A 15,096-nucleotide genomic window follows, 5' to 3' on the forward strand; every position below is an offset into this window, starting at 1 on the left:
TAATTAATTCAGTATCTTGTGACCTGGCTTTAAGGTAGGCTTGAATTGGGATTGGGATTCCTTAGGTAGACTGCACTAAGGAAAACTGGCTTGTCTAAAACATTCCAGGGTTTCTTAGGAAGGCACTGTGGTTCTCATTCTTTCAAACTGGGTAAAGTTAGAAGAGGATCTATCTATAGGCAAAAACAACAGTGGATGAAAGCAATCAAAAACTGGTTCTGGATTCCTAGAAAAAGTGAGGAAATCAGGAAAGTGAATTACTAGAACTCAAATTTTTCAATATGCTCAGAAATTTAAATCAGAAAGGCTATCTGGGAAGTTCTAAGAAAAAAGATCCAGGTGCAGTAAAAAAAAAAAAAAAAAATATATATATATATATAATATCATTGCCCATAATCCTCAAGTCCAAAATCAAAGCAGTTCAGAAAACAAAGCTTTGGTTTTCTTTCTTTCTTTCTTTCTTTCTTTCTTTCTTTCTTTCTTTCTTTCTTTCTTTCTCTCTTTCTCTCTTTCTCTCTCTCTCTCTCTCTCTCTCTTTCTTTCTTTCTTTTTCTTTTAAGTTTAGGGCCCAAATTCATTCAGTGGTAAATATAACCTGAAAAGATGAGAGGCTGCTTATAGTCTTATATATGCCACTTTATGGCATAGTCTTACCGTTTGTGGCAGAAATATTAAAATTAGTGTGTTTGATTCTGGTGTTATGAAATATATATTAAGATAACCATATTATTTTTCTAAAATTGAAAAAGTTTAGAATACTGAAGCATTTCCTACTCTAAAACTTCTTAATAAATCTCTAGTGCAATATATATGTAAATATGAGAGGCAACTCTGGTGGTAAGCCATTTGAGAAACCAGTGAAGGCCAGGGCACAAACTGAGCACAAGGAAATAGTGGCAATGTGAGGCACACATTTAAAAATTCAGAACATGAGTAGAGAAGGACTTTTTAAAGAGACTGAAATGGAAGCATGGAGAAGCTAAGTGACTCGCCTAAGGTTACATAACCAGCAACAAACTAAGGCTGGAACACAGGTCCTTAATTTTTAAAACAGCATACTTTCCACTGTACTGACATCTGAAAATGTCTACAAAGAAAAATGAAAAAAAAAAAAACATAGAAAGATAAGAAAACATGTCATCCCTTTATTAAAAGGGAAAGAAATGTAGATAATAGCTGATAGACTGCATGAAAAGAGCTCCTTATTAACTTTACTTCAACAATTAAAAAAGTAAACTAAGTAAAGAGAAAGCCCAACAGCAGCCATAAGGGTAAGGAGCTAAAGGAAGAAGAGAAGAATTCATATGAAAGGATTAACCCACAGTGCACATGAGCTGGCCCTGCAGACTTTCATTTCCCAGGAAGAGAAATCAACTGGCAGAAATGACTCTATTGAATGAGGTGACTGAATCACCACTTTTCACTTAGGGAATGGAAGGGGCTGAGGATGAAAACAAAGGGCCAATTTGGTGTCGTTTCAAAAGAAAATAAAGAAAAGGGATGTAAATCAAAACTTTCAAAATCTACTTCTACACCTAAGAAAATAACGGAGAAAAATCATCACAAAATTCCTGGGCAGCTGCCTACAGAGTAATAATCAACATGAAGACTGGAAGTACAAGTCTGGTCAAACTGATCTAATTGTCTTCTTTTATGGATTGACAGACCTGATAGATTAAAGAGAAATAATAAAAGTAACCTCTTAATTTTAGCAAGATTTTAGGTTTTAGGCTTATAATCATTAATATACCAAGAAATATATAGTCTGGATCACACAAGTGTTAAGGTGGCATTTAACTGGAAAGTGGAATGTTCATCAATGTATTAAGTGTCAACACAAAGAACTGTGTGCTACTTATTTAGCAACAGCCAGTAAACTCGTCAGTTAATTTGAGGGTTAACATTTTCATCTCTGATGTAGGTCAGGGATATAAGTTTACCAAATAGAAGATGAAGGCAAAAATGTGGATAAATATTGCATCTCAGAAAAAGAGATCACATTAAGATAAAAAGAGAAACATGGTTAGAAATAAGGGGAAATTTCAATTTCACATTAGGGAAAAAAGACACCAAGAAAATGCCACACCAACCTAGATTATGAATCAGCAATGCAGAAGAGTCCTTAAAGGCAGAATAATGGGATGCCTAAAGAATTTGAAAAGGTAGCAGTTGTGATTAAATTTTTTTATTACAGTTGACTAAGTATTCTATAGGGATGATTTCATTTTTAAGCTCTTAGTGATTTAATTAAGCAAACTAGGGGATCAAATCATTACTTACCTACTTTGCCTTTCAGGCCTGTGACCCAAAAGATGCCTTTTAGAACCAGCCAATTAATCATCTACCCCCAAGAGTAAAATGGAAATAAGTTATAAAATAAAATTTTGGCAAGCTCTGAAAAATGAGAGAGCATTTTATTCTGAGAAATAATGATTATCTTCTACTTGTAATTTTAGGTGGGAATCAAGTGTTTTAATAAGTAAAACATGGGGAAATTTTACACATACTCCTGAATCTGGTCTTTAAAATGTAGTTTCATTGTTATGTGTGAATCATTGCTTTAAAACATGATTCAGTCAAATACAAAGGATCAAGGATGATCTATGCTTTGATTTCCCACTCTTAGTGCAGCTCTGATCTATTATGCACTCTTCTGGACTAATCACTTCCCCTGTGTTCTAAGACTTAGAAACTAAAGTTCTTATCCTCCAGATATACACATTAAGATTTGCTTAAAATGATTTGGGTACTTTTTTTTCTCGATTCTTCTCAATACTTTCTGAATCTTGTTTAAAATAAATAAATAAACTAATTAATTTTAAGTAGGTGGAGCCCAACACTGGTCTTGAACTCACAACCCCAAGGTCAAGACCTGAGTTGAGATGGTGTTGGATCCTTAACCAACTAAACCACCCAGGTACCCCCGAATCTCCTTTTTAATTAAGGACAAAGACAGACTTCTCATTTTAAAATGGTAAGAAGACCAAAGCAGGGTGAGGGAACTTAGCAGGAAGTATTTAAACCTCAAAATCCCAAATCCCAAATTCATTAATTAGAAGGTTTTCATATGCAGTGTCCAACTCTGGGTCTTATAAAGAAAAACATAGAGGACTTAAAAGAGTTCAGAGTATAATCTGAACGAAATCAAATAAAGAGTTATGAAGAAAAAGTAACCACTGTCAGTCATATATTCTTCAGTCAATGAACATACACACTGAGTATCTTTTTATGAACCAGACACTATGCCAGACAGCAGAACCCCTCAAGGGGGGCAACTAGCTATTTTACAGCACTATTTATGGATGGCACACAGATTTCAATTTCCAAGCTAATTCTGATCAATTGGCAGTGATCAAGTCAAAACTCACAAAAAAGTGTCATAACTGATTAGCATTGTTTGTCATAGATAACAGATGGGAAGCAGAAGTACATAATACATATTTGTTTTTACTGTCTCATATTATAATGAGCACTAATTTTCTAAGAGCCACATAAATAATAGTATGCTTAATTTGTAAAGCACCTTTCTAAATAAATGTTTTTACACATTAACTTAGGTTGTGCTAAAAAAATTCTCCAGGGTACATCAGGCATTAGTTTTGCTTTGTTAGAAACTAGAGCAGAAAGATATAAGAGACGTGCCCATAGCAACATAGCTAAAGTTAATGACAAAAACTCTATTACGGATCAGACTTCTTTATTCCTAAATAATTGGCCCCTGATCTCTAAAGATTAGAACAGGATGGTGTCCACATGTTCCCTATTTCTAGAAAGGAAAAAAAGAGGAAACTAGCCTAAACTACTATACAAATTTAAGTTAAACCTAGGGAAGAATTTTTTTGACAGCAAAAGCTGCTAACCATTGAAAGAGGTAACTTTAAAAAAGCCTGCTATCTTTCACTTTCGGAAGACCTTAAAAAAAATTTTTCCCCCTGGAAAAATTGTTAATTACTCCAAAAGTCCCTTAAAAGGGATTACAGTATTGTAAAAAGAGCATGGGTTTTAATTAGAGAGGCCTTGGTTCAAATGCCTCCTCTCAATTTACCAATTAGGTAATTTTAGGCCAGTTACTTAACTTTCCAGCGCCAGCTCTAAACTGGAGATAATATCTTCCATCACAGAATCATCACAACATATTACATTGCCGGGAGTTGCCTTCCCATCCTTTTAATCACAAAAACTCATTATGCTTTTAATGTTAAAATCTTCAGAACTAAAAACAAATAATCCCATTAAAAATGGGCAAAATATTTGAACAGATATTTCTCCAAAGAAGACATAACAGATGGCCAAAGACACATAAAAAGATGCTCAACATCATTCATCCTCAGGGAAATGCATATAAAAATCACAATAAGATATCACCTCACACACTGCCAGAATGGCTAAAATCAAAAACATAAGAAACAAGTGTTGGCAAGGATGTGGAGAAATAGGAACTCTTGTGCACTGGTGGAGGGAATGCACACTGGTACAGTCACTGTGGAAGACAGTATGGAGGTTCCTCAAAATATCAAAAATAGCTACCACAGGATCCAGTAATTGCACAACTGGGTACTTTATCCAAAGACTAAAACACACTAATTTGAAAGGATACATGCACCCCTATGTTTATTGCAGCATTATTTACAAGAGCCAAATTATGGAAGCAGCCTAAGAGTTCATCAATAGATGAATGGATAGAGAAGAGGTGGTATATAAATACAATGGAGTATTATTAAGCCAAAAGAATAAAACCTTGCCATCTGCAACACCATGGATGGAGCTAGAGAGTGTAATGCTAGCAAAAGAATACCATATGATTTTTCACTCATATGTGGGATTTAAGAAACAAAACAAAGGAACAAAGGAAAAAAAAGAGACAAACCAAAAACAGACTCTTAACTACACAGAACAAACTGATGGTTACCAGAGGGGCGATGGGGGGATGGGTGAAATAGGAGATGGGAATTAAGAGTATACTTATCTTGATGAGGGCTGAGTAATGTATAGAATTGTTGAATCACTATATTGTACACCCAAAACTAATTTAACACTGTACATTAACTATACTGGAATTAAAAAAATTCTTCAGAACTGAAGTGAGAAGAAAAACAACTGCTTAAAATCATATTTTCTTCCTTACTCAAGGCAGATACCCTCACTTGATTATAAGTCTTAAGCAGAAAAACAAAGTTTTTCCATCTCTCTAATTCTCTCATATAAAAGCACAATGCTTTACACAGGGCAAGTGCCTAGCTGAAATGCTAAATGTTGTTGATAGAGCATTAAAGGAGACTTAAAATAAAAAGGGTACGGCTAAAAAATATGCATTGAAATCTGTGCTAGACTCACCATATAATATTACCACTATTAGTAAAAACAGCAGCAGCTAACATTTATCATATACTTATTACAGGCCCACAGAAACAGGAGAGTGCACATTCCGATGGGTTCCAAAGATGACTAAGCATCTTTTGTGGATTATCTCACTTTATTTCCACTTTATGGATGAGAAAACAGAGGCCTCCAGAGAATACATAATCCATCCAACGTCACATAGCCAGTAAATGGTTGAACTTAGAGGTAGATCTAGCCAGCATGATTGTACAATCTATTATGTTATCCACTATGCTGTACTGATCCCTCCCCTTCCAGTGGACGAAGATCTGGAACAAAAATATCTATTCTGTTTAATACCTAAATGGTACGTTTAATTTCCATAGGAAAAAAATCTTTTTTTTTTTTTTTTTTTTAAAGAAAAAAATCTTTAAGTGAAAAGTCTTGGGCTCTATGCAGGCAGCTATAAGAATATCTATCTGCCTAATGCATAAAGAAGTCAAAAAGAGATATATCAGGAATTTTCCACATGTGTTTTCTCAGAGATGAAGAATGGGAGAGCTCTGAAGCATTATAAAGAATCTTCTATAACCTGTACAGCCTCAGCACCAATGGATAAGAGGAACTTATCACAGTGAGTCTCCATTCACAAATAAAGGCCTTCTTTAGAAAAGTAATAGGGTACTCACTGAGCCAACAGTCTCATTTTTAATTGCATCATTGAAATGTCCTCTGCATAAGTGGGCATTTAAAACAAATACTTCAAATAAAGCTGCATGCTAATGTGCCTAGAGAAAAATAGAGGGCAATACTTAAGATGGTATCTGTGCAAAACTATTGCTGCAGTACACGTAGAGTTCCAGTTAATATTACATGCATACGGTAGGGAAGCATGAGACACTGCAAAGAGTACTCTCTCTCCCTCTAGTTATCTTCTGAAAGATCACAGAGAAAGCACTTTCCTCAGAGATAATTAAAAGAGGGTTAAGGATATTATACATTCTCCCTTACTCTAGTTCTATTATTAACATGTATAAAAACAAAAACAAAAAAAACCCCGAAAACAGAAAAATTCTCACTTGTTTCTATACAGTCTGTAAAAGGCCTTTGAGTGAACATGCATTGGAAAAAATCAAAACTGCCTCATTAAAATCATTAAGGTTTCAAAAATTAGTTGGGTTCAACTCTAAAACTCTAGCACCTGCCATGACACACTCTGTCACTGGTTATCTGGCCAGTGCAGCTGAGAGTCCGCAAGCTGCCTGCTATCACCAAAGCAGAGTGGACAGGAAGTATTAATGGCCTTGTTAGAACCGGCAATAAACAAGGAGTCTGAAACTTCAATTCGTTTTAATGGAAAAATGAAGTTACTTTTTGGTAAGTGGAATTTTCAGAATAAATTGCCTTCACAGGTTCCACAGATCGTGGGCTAAGGCAATGAGACTGTCTAAAGCCTGGAGGTTGATAAAAAGTACTTAAATGTAAGGCCAGAGTCCCAGGCCTTTACATGTAAGTCAATAGCCTAGAAAAAGGGAAGAGAGATTTTAACCTCAATTCCAAACTACAGGGAAAGAAAAACCCTGCTGTGGATCAGTGGAAATACTTTCTAAGGACATGGAGGTACCGCACAATAATCAGAAGATAGGTTAATCTAGATGTACACTAATGGAGCCACTCAAGACTGTCTTTAAAGAAAAAAATACCTCCTACAGTTACTATCATCCATGTCAGTAGCTGGCTTTTCCTTAATTTGTTTTTTTACTTTTAATCTAAACCATTAGATAATATCACAGCAATTGTGGCCCTGTAAAACCACAGCAAATGTTTTCTGCTTGGGAGACTACTATGTCTTCACAGGAAAATTTTGCTCAGACTTTGGAGCAGGAACTACAGAAAAAGCCACGGCTGATAAGCTGAGAAGACCGAACCTATCTCCTGGAAAACAACAGTTAAGAGCATGGATTAGGATGCCGTGGTATGTGGAACAGAAGGACAAATCCTACAATGTCTTCCCCCTAAATATAAGGCATGAAAACAATTTCAACACACTTGGAAGGCTCCTAGGAAATGGAAAACAAAATGGAATGGGCTTCATTATTTTTTTTTTTTTTTTAACACATGCCTATTGTGAGCTCTAGAGAATGAGAGAGGAATGCCATCACTTCAACTCACCTCGGGCTTCCTGCAGTTTCTTGAGCTCTGCTTGTCTTTCTGTTTTATTCTGCTTACTTCGAACCCCAAGGGCACTGATGACTAACCTTCTGGCAAGGGCTGCTGAAGTCTCCGGACGCTCCTTTGCTGGCTGGAGGAACTCTGAATGGGAGAAAGGGAGGGAGCAAGAGGAAGTAAGGAAGAGAAAGCACTCTAGCACCAAATAATTTAACTCTGTAATTAACATATAAAATAGACTAACAAGGGCTGCCTCAGCAGTAATTAATACAGGCCAACAGATGACGATCAGAGAAAACTAACATGGCAAAGCACAAACAACCCTGGCTTCCTCATCTGTATTAACACAATTTCTACAGTAACACTTTCAAACAGTTCAACACTGAGGTAAGGTGGAATCAGATGTCATCAGAAAACCGCAGCCACATTGCTTGGCTGTAACTCCCACCCTCTCTCCAAGTGGCTGCTCAGATGCCATATTTCCAACACAGCCTTTGTCTTTTCTTTAAAAACACACTTCCTTTAACACTAAAAATAAAAGTGATATGTCTTTAGAACGCTAGACGAGGTACAAGTGCTGGAAAAACAGTAACACAACCATCAACAAGAAAAAGCCCCTGAGATTATAGGCTCACCAGCATAAGCTCTAGCTTTGGCCTTGGCTGCTCTTGTGGCCTGTGACAAGGGCCGGATTTTCACCATGGTATGTTTACTACCCAGAGCATCACGAGCTGCAAAGAGGAATAAATATAAGGAAGTAGAAGTATGAAGAAGAGTGATACAAAAGAAAATTTAAGGCTAACCCTCAAAGTATTTCCTAGATATCTAGATGTTACAGTTTTATTTTTCATGGCAAGTTAAAGAGGTGGTCAGCTCTAGAAAATCCATAAACAACCTGGCAAGTGATTATTTTAGATCAGGGATCAGCAAACTATGATTTTGTGACCAAATCCAGCCAACCACCTGTTTTTTGTAACATTTTATTGAAATAGAGCCACTCTATTCATTTGAATACTGTTTAAGGATGCTTTCTTATTACAACAGCAGAATTGAGTAGTGACAGAGATCTTATACCCTAAAATATTTACTATCTGATCCTTTACAGTTGCAGACCTCTATTCCAGGTGGTTCAGACAGAAACCAACATCTCTAATTTCTTTGAATGCCTCTGTATCACATGGATCATGAGGCTAATGATAGATGTAAATAAGGCCCAATCAAATATTCAGAAAGTAGGTATTAAAATCTCTCACTAGAAAGGTTCAAGGGCTACTTCAAATTCATTTGCCTAGGTGGGGAAAAAAAAGTCACAAAATTGTTAAGATTTAGTAACACTGGCTTCTTAAATTTCTACCTATAATCTATTTATGTATGATCATAACTGACAGTTATACAGCATGTAACACTGGAAGGAGCTGGCTCTCTCTCCAAATTACTACTGGATTAAGGTGAAAAGAGAGAGGGAGAGCACATGGGTACAAAGTACTATGCCTCAAAAACCTGTATGTGCCATTTATCTACACCGGCTGAATAAAATGCCAACGGGCTAGAACACAAGGGAAGTAAGAACAAGTAGCAGGAGAAAATAGACAATAAGGGAAGAACACTGCAATCCACTGGGTGAATACCTGTAATTGGACTGGAGAATACTCCTAGGGCATGTGTGTCATCCACCCATTTAATATCAAATCCTTTCTTTCTGTAACAAAACAACACAATTTTATTTCTTAAAATAAAATTTACTTTTATAAAACATCTTTCAAATAGTCTCGTAAAGCATTTCATGATGAGATAAACACTCAACGAGCGCACAGGTGGAATGGGGATAATGACACAAAAAACAGCTTGGAGGACAGAAGAAGCCACTGAATTTTAAAAGCAATTATACCATCATAAAGAACTACCTGGGACTATTTTACGTTCCCAGCCATTTTATAGACACCAACTAATTAATCCTCACATGTCCCTTGGGGAGGTAATGTATTTATCATGCTATTTACAAGAGATGTTCTTATGGGCACAGAACAAGAAGAGGTGAAAAGAGGAAGCAGAGGAGAGGTAGAAGAATAGTGCAAGAGGAGGTAGGCAGGGAAGGTCACCTGGATTTAATGCAAATGAAAGCTCATAGACAGACGGAGAGGGAGAGGGAGATATGTCATTCAGAGCAAGAAACTGGGATGCCAGGGTGGCTCAGTGTTGAGCATCTGCCTTCAGCTCAGGACGTGATCCCGGAATCCTGTGATCACGTCCCACACTGGGCTCCCCTCAAGGAGCCTGCTACTCCCTCTGCCTGTGTCTCTGCCTCTCTCTCTGTGTCTCTCATGAATAAATAAATAAAATCTTAAAAAAAAAAAAAAAAAAAAAAAACAGAGCAAGAAACAACCCCTCAGAACAAAACAAAAAAATCAAGGAATTGAGAAAAACTGACCTGTTCTTTCTAGTTGGAGAAAGTAAGAAAGGGAAAACAGGAAAGAACTGCAGCAAAGTCAGAAAAATTCAGGATAAAAGATAATCAAGATTAGAGAAACATCAGACAAAATTAGAAAAGAATGACTGTTAAAAATACGTTTATTGTGGAACAGAGCTACATTGCAGTGAGCACAATGACTATCAAAATGATGATATTTTTTCAGCTAGGAACTTAAAAACTGTTCATAGATTCAACATAGCTCTTCTGTAGAAAGGGCATGGGGTTGAGGGTCAGATACTATAGGAGTCAGTCAGCATTCTGCCACCTTGAGATCTTGGGCAGATTTAACTTCTCTTGAAGCTAGGTCTGCTCATCTATAGAAATGGGCATAGCACTTTCCAAACAGTTATTATGAAAATGGAAATGAGATCCTCTGTGACAAGGCAAAGAGCACAGTGTTGAGCACTTATGGGCATTTAATAAATGAATGGTGCTCATTATTTTTTACAACTAATAGCAATATTCATCAGAAATATTATTAATATTGATAAAGATAGTGACTAAAATATAAAGTTGACTCAGGTATTTGACCCTCGGACATTATTATAGACTTTTGCACTGTGACCTTGACTTTATTTTTATAAAGCACTATAAAGAAAGAAAAAGAGACAACAGCTAAAATATCTTCCTTCAGTCAAGAAAAAAATTCCTTTGAGGAAAAAAGGAATGAAGAAGGCTTTGAAGGTTAGTTAAAGAATTTCCTGAATGTAAGAGTAAGTCTGACCATGGCATAAAATGACCACAGGGGTTGGAGACTGAAAAAGTTCAATAGCAGAAGAGCCTATATAATAAGAGTCTACAAAAAGGTTAGAAAAAGACCTTAGATGAGATCTGGAGCGCCTTTTAGACTTTGGAATTTCATAATCCTTTAAAATGCTTCTCCTTTTTTAGGAATGTTTTTGGGTTTGATAGAAAAATGGTCTATTAAAGGTAAAATTAGGAAGAAACAAAGCAAAGGGAAATTAATAATTCATAAGAATTAATTAGTCTTTAGGAAATTCTAGACATCAACAAAGCTAATCTTTGATTTTAAAAATCATCATTACTAATAACAATCTAAAATAGTTCTACTTTGAAATTAAAGCTCACTGCTTTTTCAAATCTATTAGGCACTTTATATGGAACAGGTGCTGATACAAGGTCTTAACATGTTAATGAATTCGACTAACTGACCAACCCTATACAATCAGCATAAGGTCTATGGAAAGATTAGCTATCCTCCAGGATCCAGTCACCCCCTTACTTTTTTTAGTTATAGAACTGATACCCTCTCCTCATCCAAATTTAAGTGAGGTGCGTGGCTGCTAGCTAGTTTTGCCTGTTCTAGAACTTTATAGAAAAACAGGGTGCGGGATCCCTGGGTGGCGCAGAGGTTTAGCGCCTGCCTTTGGCCCAGGGTGCGATCCTGGAGACCCGGGATCGAATCCCATGTCGGGCTTCTGGTGCATGGAGCCTGCTTCTCCCTCTGCCGGTGTCTCTGCCTCTCTCTCTCTGTGTGACTATCATAAATAAATAAAAATTAAAAAAAAAAAAAGGAAAAAAAAAGAAAAACAGGGTGCTTGTTTTTGTACATAAAATTTCACTGAATACAGCTATGCTCATTTGTTTACATACTGTCTGTGGCTGCTTTTGTGCAATGATGGCAGAAGTGCTTAAAATATTTCTTATCTGGCCCTTTAAGGAAAAGTAGGGGGTTAAACCCTAACAGAATTTTACAAATTCAAGATCTACATGAGTTGAATTTTAAATTAAAATTTGTAATATCAGATAACAGACCTACTTATTTTTAATATCAGGATTAGAGTGTTAAAGTATAATCCTTCTTGCTATTGACTTCTTCCAGATCCTGAAGATCTCTTTCTTAGTAATTTTCTTTCTGGACAGTTTCTTGATTCCTGAAGCTTATTTTCTTCTTATAAGTTAAAGATACAGAGGTATACTTCTGATTCACTTAGCTTGTCCTATACATGTATGAACTATGTACATAAGAAGAATTAGTGCAATTGTTTTCAAACCCACTTATGTCAGTTTTGATTCATTACGTAATTTAGTAAAATTAAAACAATGAAATATGAGTGTGAAAAAGAAAGATGTTGTGTCTATAAAATCAACTGAATGCTTTGCAAGAGTAGAGAGAATGGTGAAGTCACTAAAAAATCCAAAAATGAGGGGGTGCCTGGTGGCTCAGTTGGTTGAGTATCTGCCTTTGGCTCACTCAGGTCATGGTCCCAGGGTCTTGGGATCAAGCCTCACGTTGGGCTCCCAGCTTGGTGGAGAGCCTGCTTCTCCCTCTCCTGCTACTCCCCTTGCTTGTGCGCTCATGCACTCTCTGTTGAATAAATAAATTTTTAAAATCTTAAGAAAAGAATCCAAAAATGATTATCAATTATGTTTGACCAAAACAGCTCTAAAAGAGAAAACATTTTAACCTATAAGGAGTAAGCACTCAGATGACTCTAAAGGTTTATTAAAGTTCTCACTCCACTTTAGTTGATGTATTATGAGGATAATCTAAAAGAACTCTTCTATCAATAGGCCAGCAACTTAAAAGAAAAAAAAAAAGGCCTCGGCACCACATCAAAGACTGCCAAGTGACTAGACATTTATATGTGTTGTTAAACTAGTTGAGACACACAACGATCATTTTTTACCATTCTCCACTTGACTATTTCTATCTCGGTGGTCAGAATAACCTCAAATCAATAATTTAATTTACAGTGCTGCTGAACTTTTAGGGCCCTTGGTGCTTGGCAGAAGAAAACACGTAACCTCTCAGGAGAAATCTTCTACTGTAGACTTCAATTCCCATAAATAAAATTCCAAGGAAACTAGTTGGCTCACAGTAAAAATAAATAAATAAATAAATAAATAAGTAAACCTCTAAAAAAGCAAGGTACCAAGAGTGAGAATTTGCAGAAACAGAACTAAAAGACTTCAGGTAAAGGGATTACCAGAAAGACCACAGAATGTCTACGTTTAATACTTAAGTAATTGTTTAAATCTTGAAAATATTTTAGAAAAAAAAACAAGAAACTATAAAATGCCCATATAGATTTTAAAGAGAGAGAACTTAGAAAAATGAAAAACATAGATGAAATTTAAACATTCAACAGACAGATTTAACAACAAATTAAACACAGCTGAAGAAAAAATTAGTGAACTGGAAATATATATATATATATAATATATCTTTCCCTCTAACTATTCAGAATGTAAAAGAGACAAACATGGAAAACAAAAAAGAGAAGTAAAATGAGGATTAAATGAGAAGGTCTAATACATATTTTCTTGGCATCTTAGAGAAGGTAAAAGAGAAAGACTGGCAAAAAGGCACTACCTAAAGAGATAATGTATATATTCTCCAAAATCAATGAAAAATAAAAACTCACTGATTTAAGAAGCTCAAGTAATCTCGAGAAGAATAAATTTTTAAAGAAGCAAAGCCACATCATACTAAAATACACAATACAAGAAAAGGAGAAACCTAAGAGCAACCAAAGAGAAAAGACAGATTACATTCAAAAGCAACAGTTGTGAACTTACAGCTGGCTTATACTCCATAAAGCCAGTAAACTAAATCTGCACATTTCTGAGAGAAAAATAACTGCCTACCTAGAATTCAATACCTCGCAAACATCTTTGAGAAATGAGGCTGAAATAACACCATTAAAGAAACAACAACAAAAAAACAAATGGGTTTGTTAACAGCAGATTGTTACTAAACTAAATGGTAAAAGAATGTATTCCATGCAGGAAGAAAAAGATTTCAGATGGAAGATATGAGATGCAAGAGGTATAAATGAAAAACACAGGAAGTAGATAAATTAGAATGCTATGTAAAATACTAACAGAAAATGGAGTTTAAAAAGAAAATAGTCACAAGAGCATATTAGTTGGGGGTGGTGGAAAGGGAGGGAATTGGATTGGGAAATGGAGTTCAAAGCCCTTATAGTATTTGGAAAGAGTATAAAAATATTAACTTTAGCCATTGATAAGTTAAGCATGCAGTTTGTAATTTCTAAAGTAACCACCAAAGAATAGAAACACAATATCAGTTCCAAATAAAATAGAATGAGAAAAAAATACCTCATCAATCCAACAGAAGGCAAGAAAGAAGAGAAAAAGACGAAACAAGTAAACACAAAAAAAGATGGCAGGCATACATCTAAATATATCAATAATTATAACAACTATAAACAGACTAAATGCACCATGAAGACATCCAGAAGTCATCACTGAAGATATTCTTCTTAAATGCCTAAAATGAGGTCTAAAAAGACTATTTGGCATTTTTAAAGAACTTTAGAAGACAGGCTTGATACAGGAGATTTCCAACGGATTTGGAGAAGACAATAAACAAAACTGATGCTAAAGTAAACAACAGGGAATATGCAAACAAGAGATGATTTTTCAGAAGACATTTTAAGAAAACTTCATCCCACCTTCCCAAGTATGCCCAACCAATTGTAAATACTTACTGATAACTGCAGAAAACCCGCAGGAGGTCTTCAGTACGAAATTCTTGGGGGAAGTCATAAATTTCAATGACATGTGGAAATTCACAATCACTGAGGTCAATATCAGGAACTTCATGGTTGTAATAATCAAATCTAGGTTCCTGGATACTTTCTCTATTCTTCATATTCCCTGATAACTAGGGAAGAAGCAGCATGTAAGTGACTGTTATATCAAGCCAGAGCATTCTAAAATATCCTACCATGTGTAAATAATTCTTGTCTCCATATTCCAATTCCTTAACCTTTAGCGCTGTCTCTGTATTAATGCTTTTTGTGAATACAATAATGACCTGGGGTCTATCATTCAGTTTATATTAACATGTGGAATACAGGGGGTGCCTGGGTAGCTCAGCTCAGATCATAAGCCCAAGGTTCTGGGATAGAGACCCACGTCAGGCTCCCTGTTCAATGGGAAATCTGCTTCTCCCTCTCCCTCTGTACCCTTCTCCCCCACTCATGCTCGCTTGCTCTCTCTCTCTCCCAAAGAAATCTTTTTTAAAAAATGTAGAATACTTAAAAAGGTGTTGAAATTCCAACAAAGATAGGCAATGCATGAAACTTAACTTGCATCTATCAACTAGAATGTGAGAAAATGTAGAATGATTAATGTGGTGAGTTACA

General features: G+C 35.8%; 1 protein-coding gene across 13 annotated transcripts in view; it reads right to left on the bottom strand.

Moving 5' to 3' along the window:
* Positions 1 to 15,096, bottom strand: part of R3HCC1L (R3H domain and coiled-coil containing 1 like) — a 79,418-nt gene that overhangs the window by 2,146 nt on the left and 62,176 nt on the right. For 11 of the 13 annotated variants that reach the window (XM_077878073.1, XM_077878062.1, XM_077878066.1 and 8 more), the window contains 4 exons: positions 14,437 to 14,612; positions 9,117 to 9,187; positions 8,124 to 8,219; positions 7,492 to 7,632 (listed from right to left, as the gene is read on the bottom strand). In XM_077878073.1, the coding sequence (XP_077734199.1) occupies positions 7,492 to 7,632; positions 8,124 to 8,219; positions 9,117 to 9,187; positions 14,437 to 14,612 (484 nt within the window). Of the gene's footprint in view, positions 1 to 7,491; positions 7,633 to 8,123; positions 8,220 to 9,116; positions 9,188 to 9,916; positions 11,935 to 14,436; positions 14,613 to 15,096 lie in introns of those variants that run through there. The other 2 variants (XR_013368114.1, XM_077878075.1) reach the window with 2 other exon arrangements.

The sequence above is a fragment of the Canis aureus genome, chromosome 29, assembly GCF_053574225.1.
Source record: "Canis aureus isolate CA01 chromosome 29, VMU_Caureus_v.1.0, whole genome shotgun sequence".
Classification (NCBI taxonomy): Eukaryota; Metazoa; Chordata; class Mammalia; order Carnivora; family Canidae; genus Canis; species Canis aureus.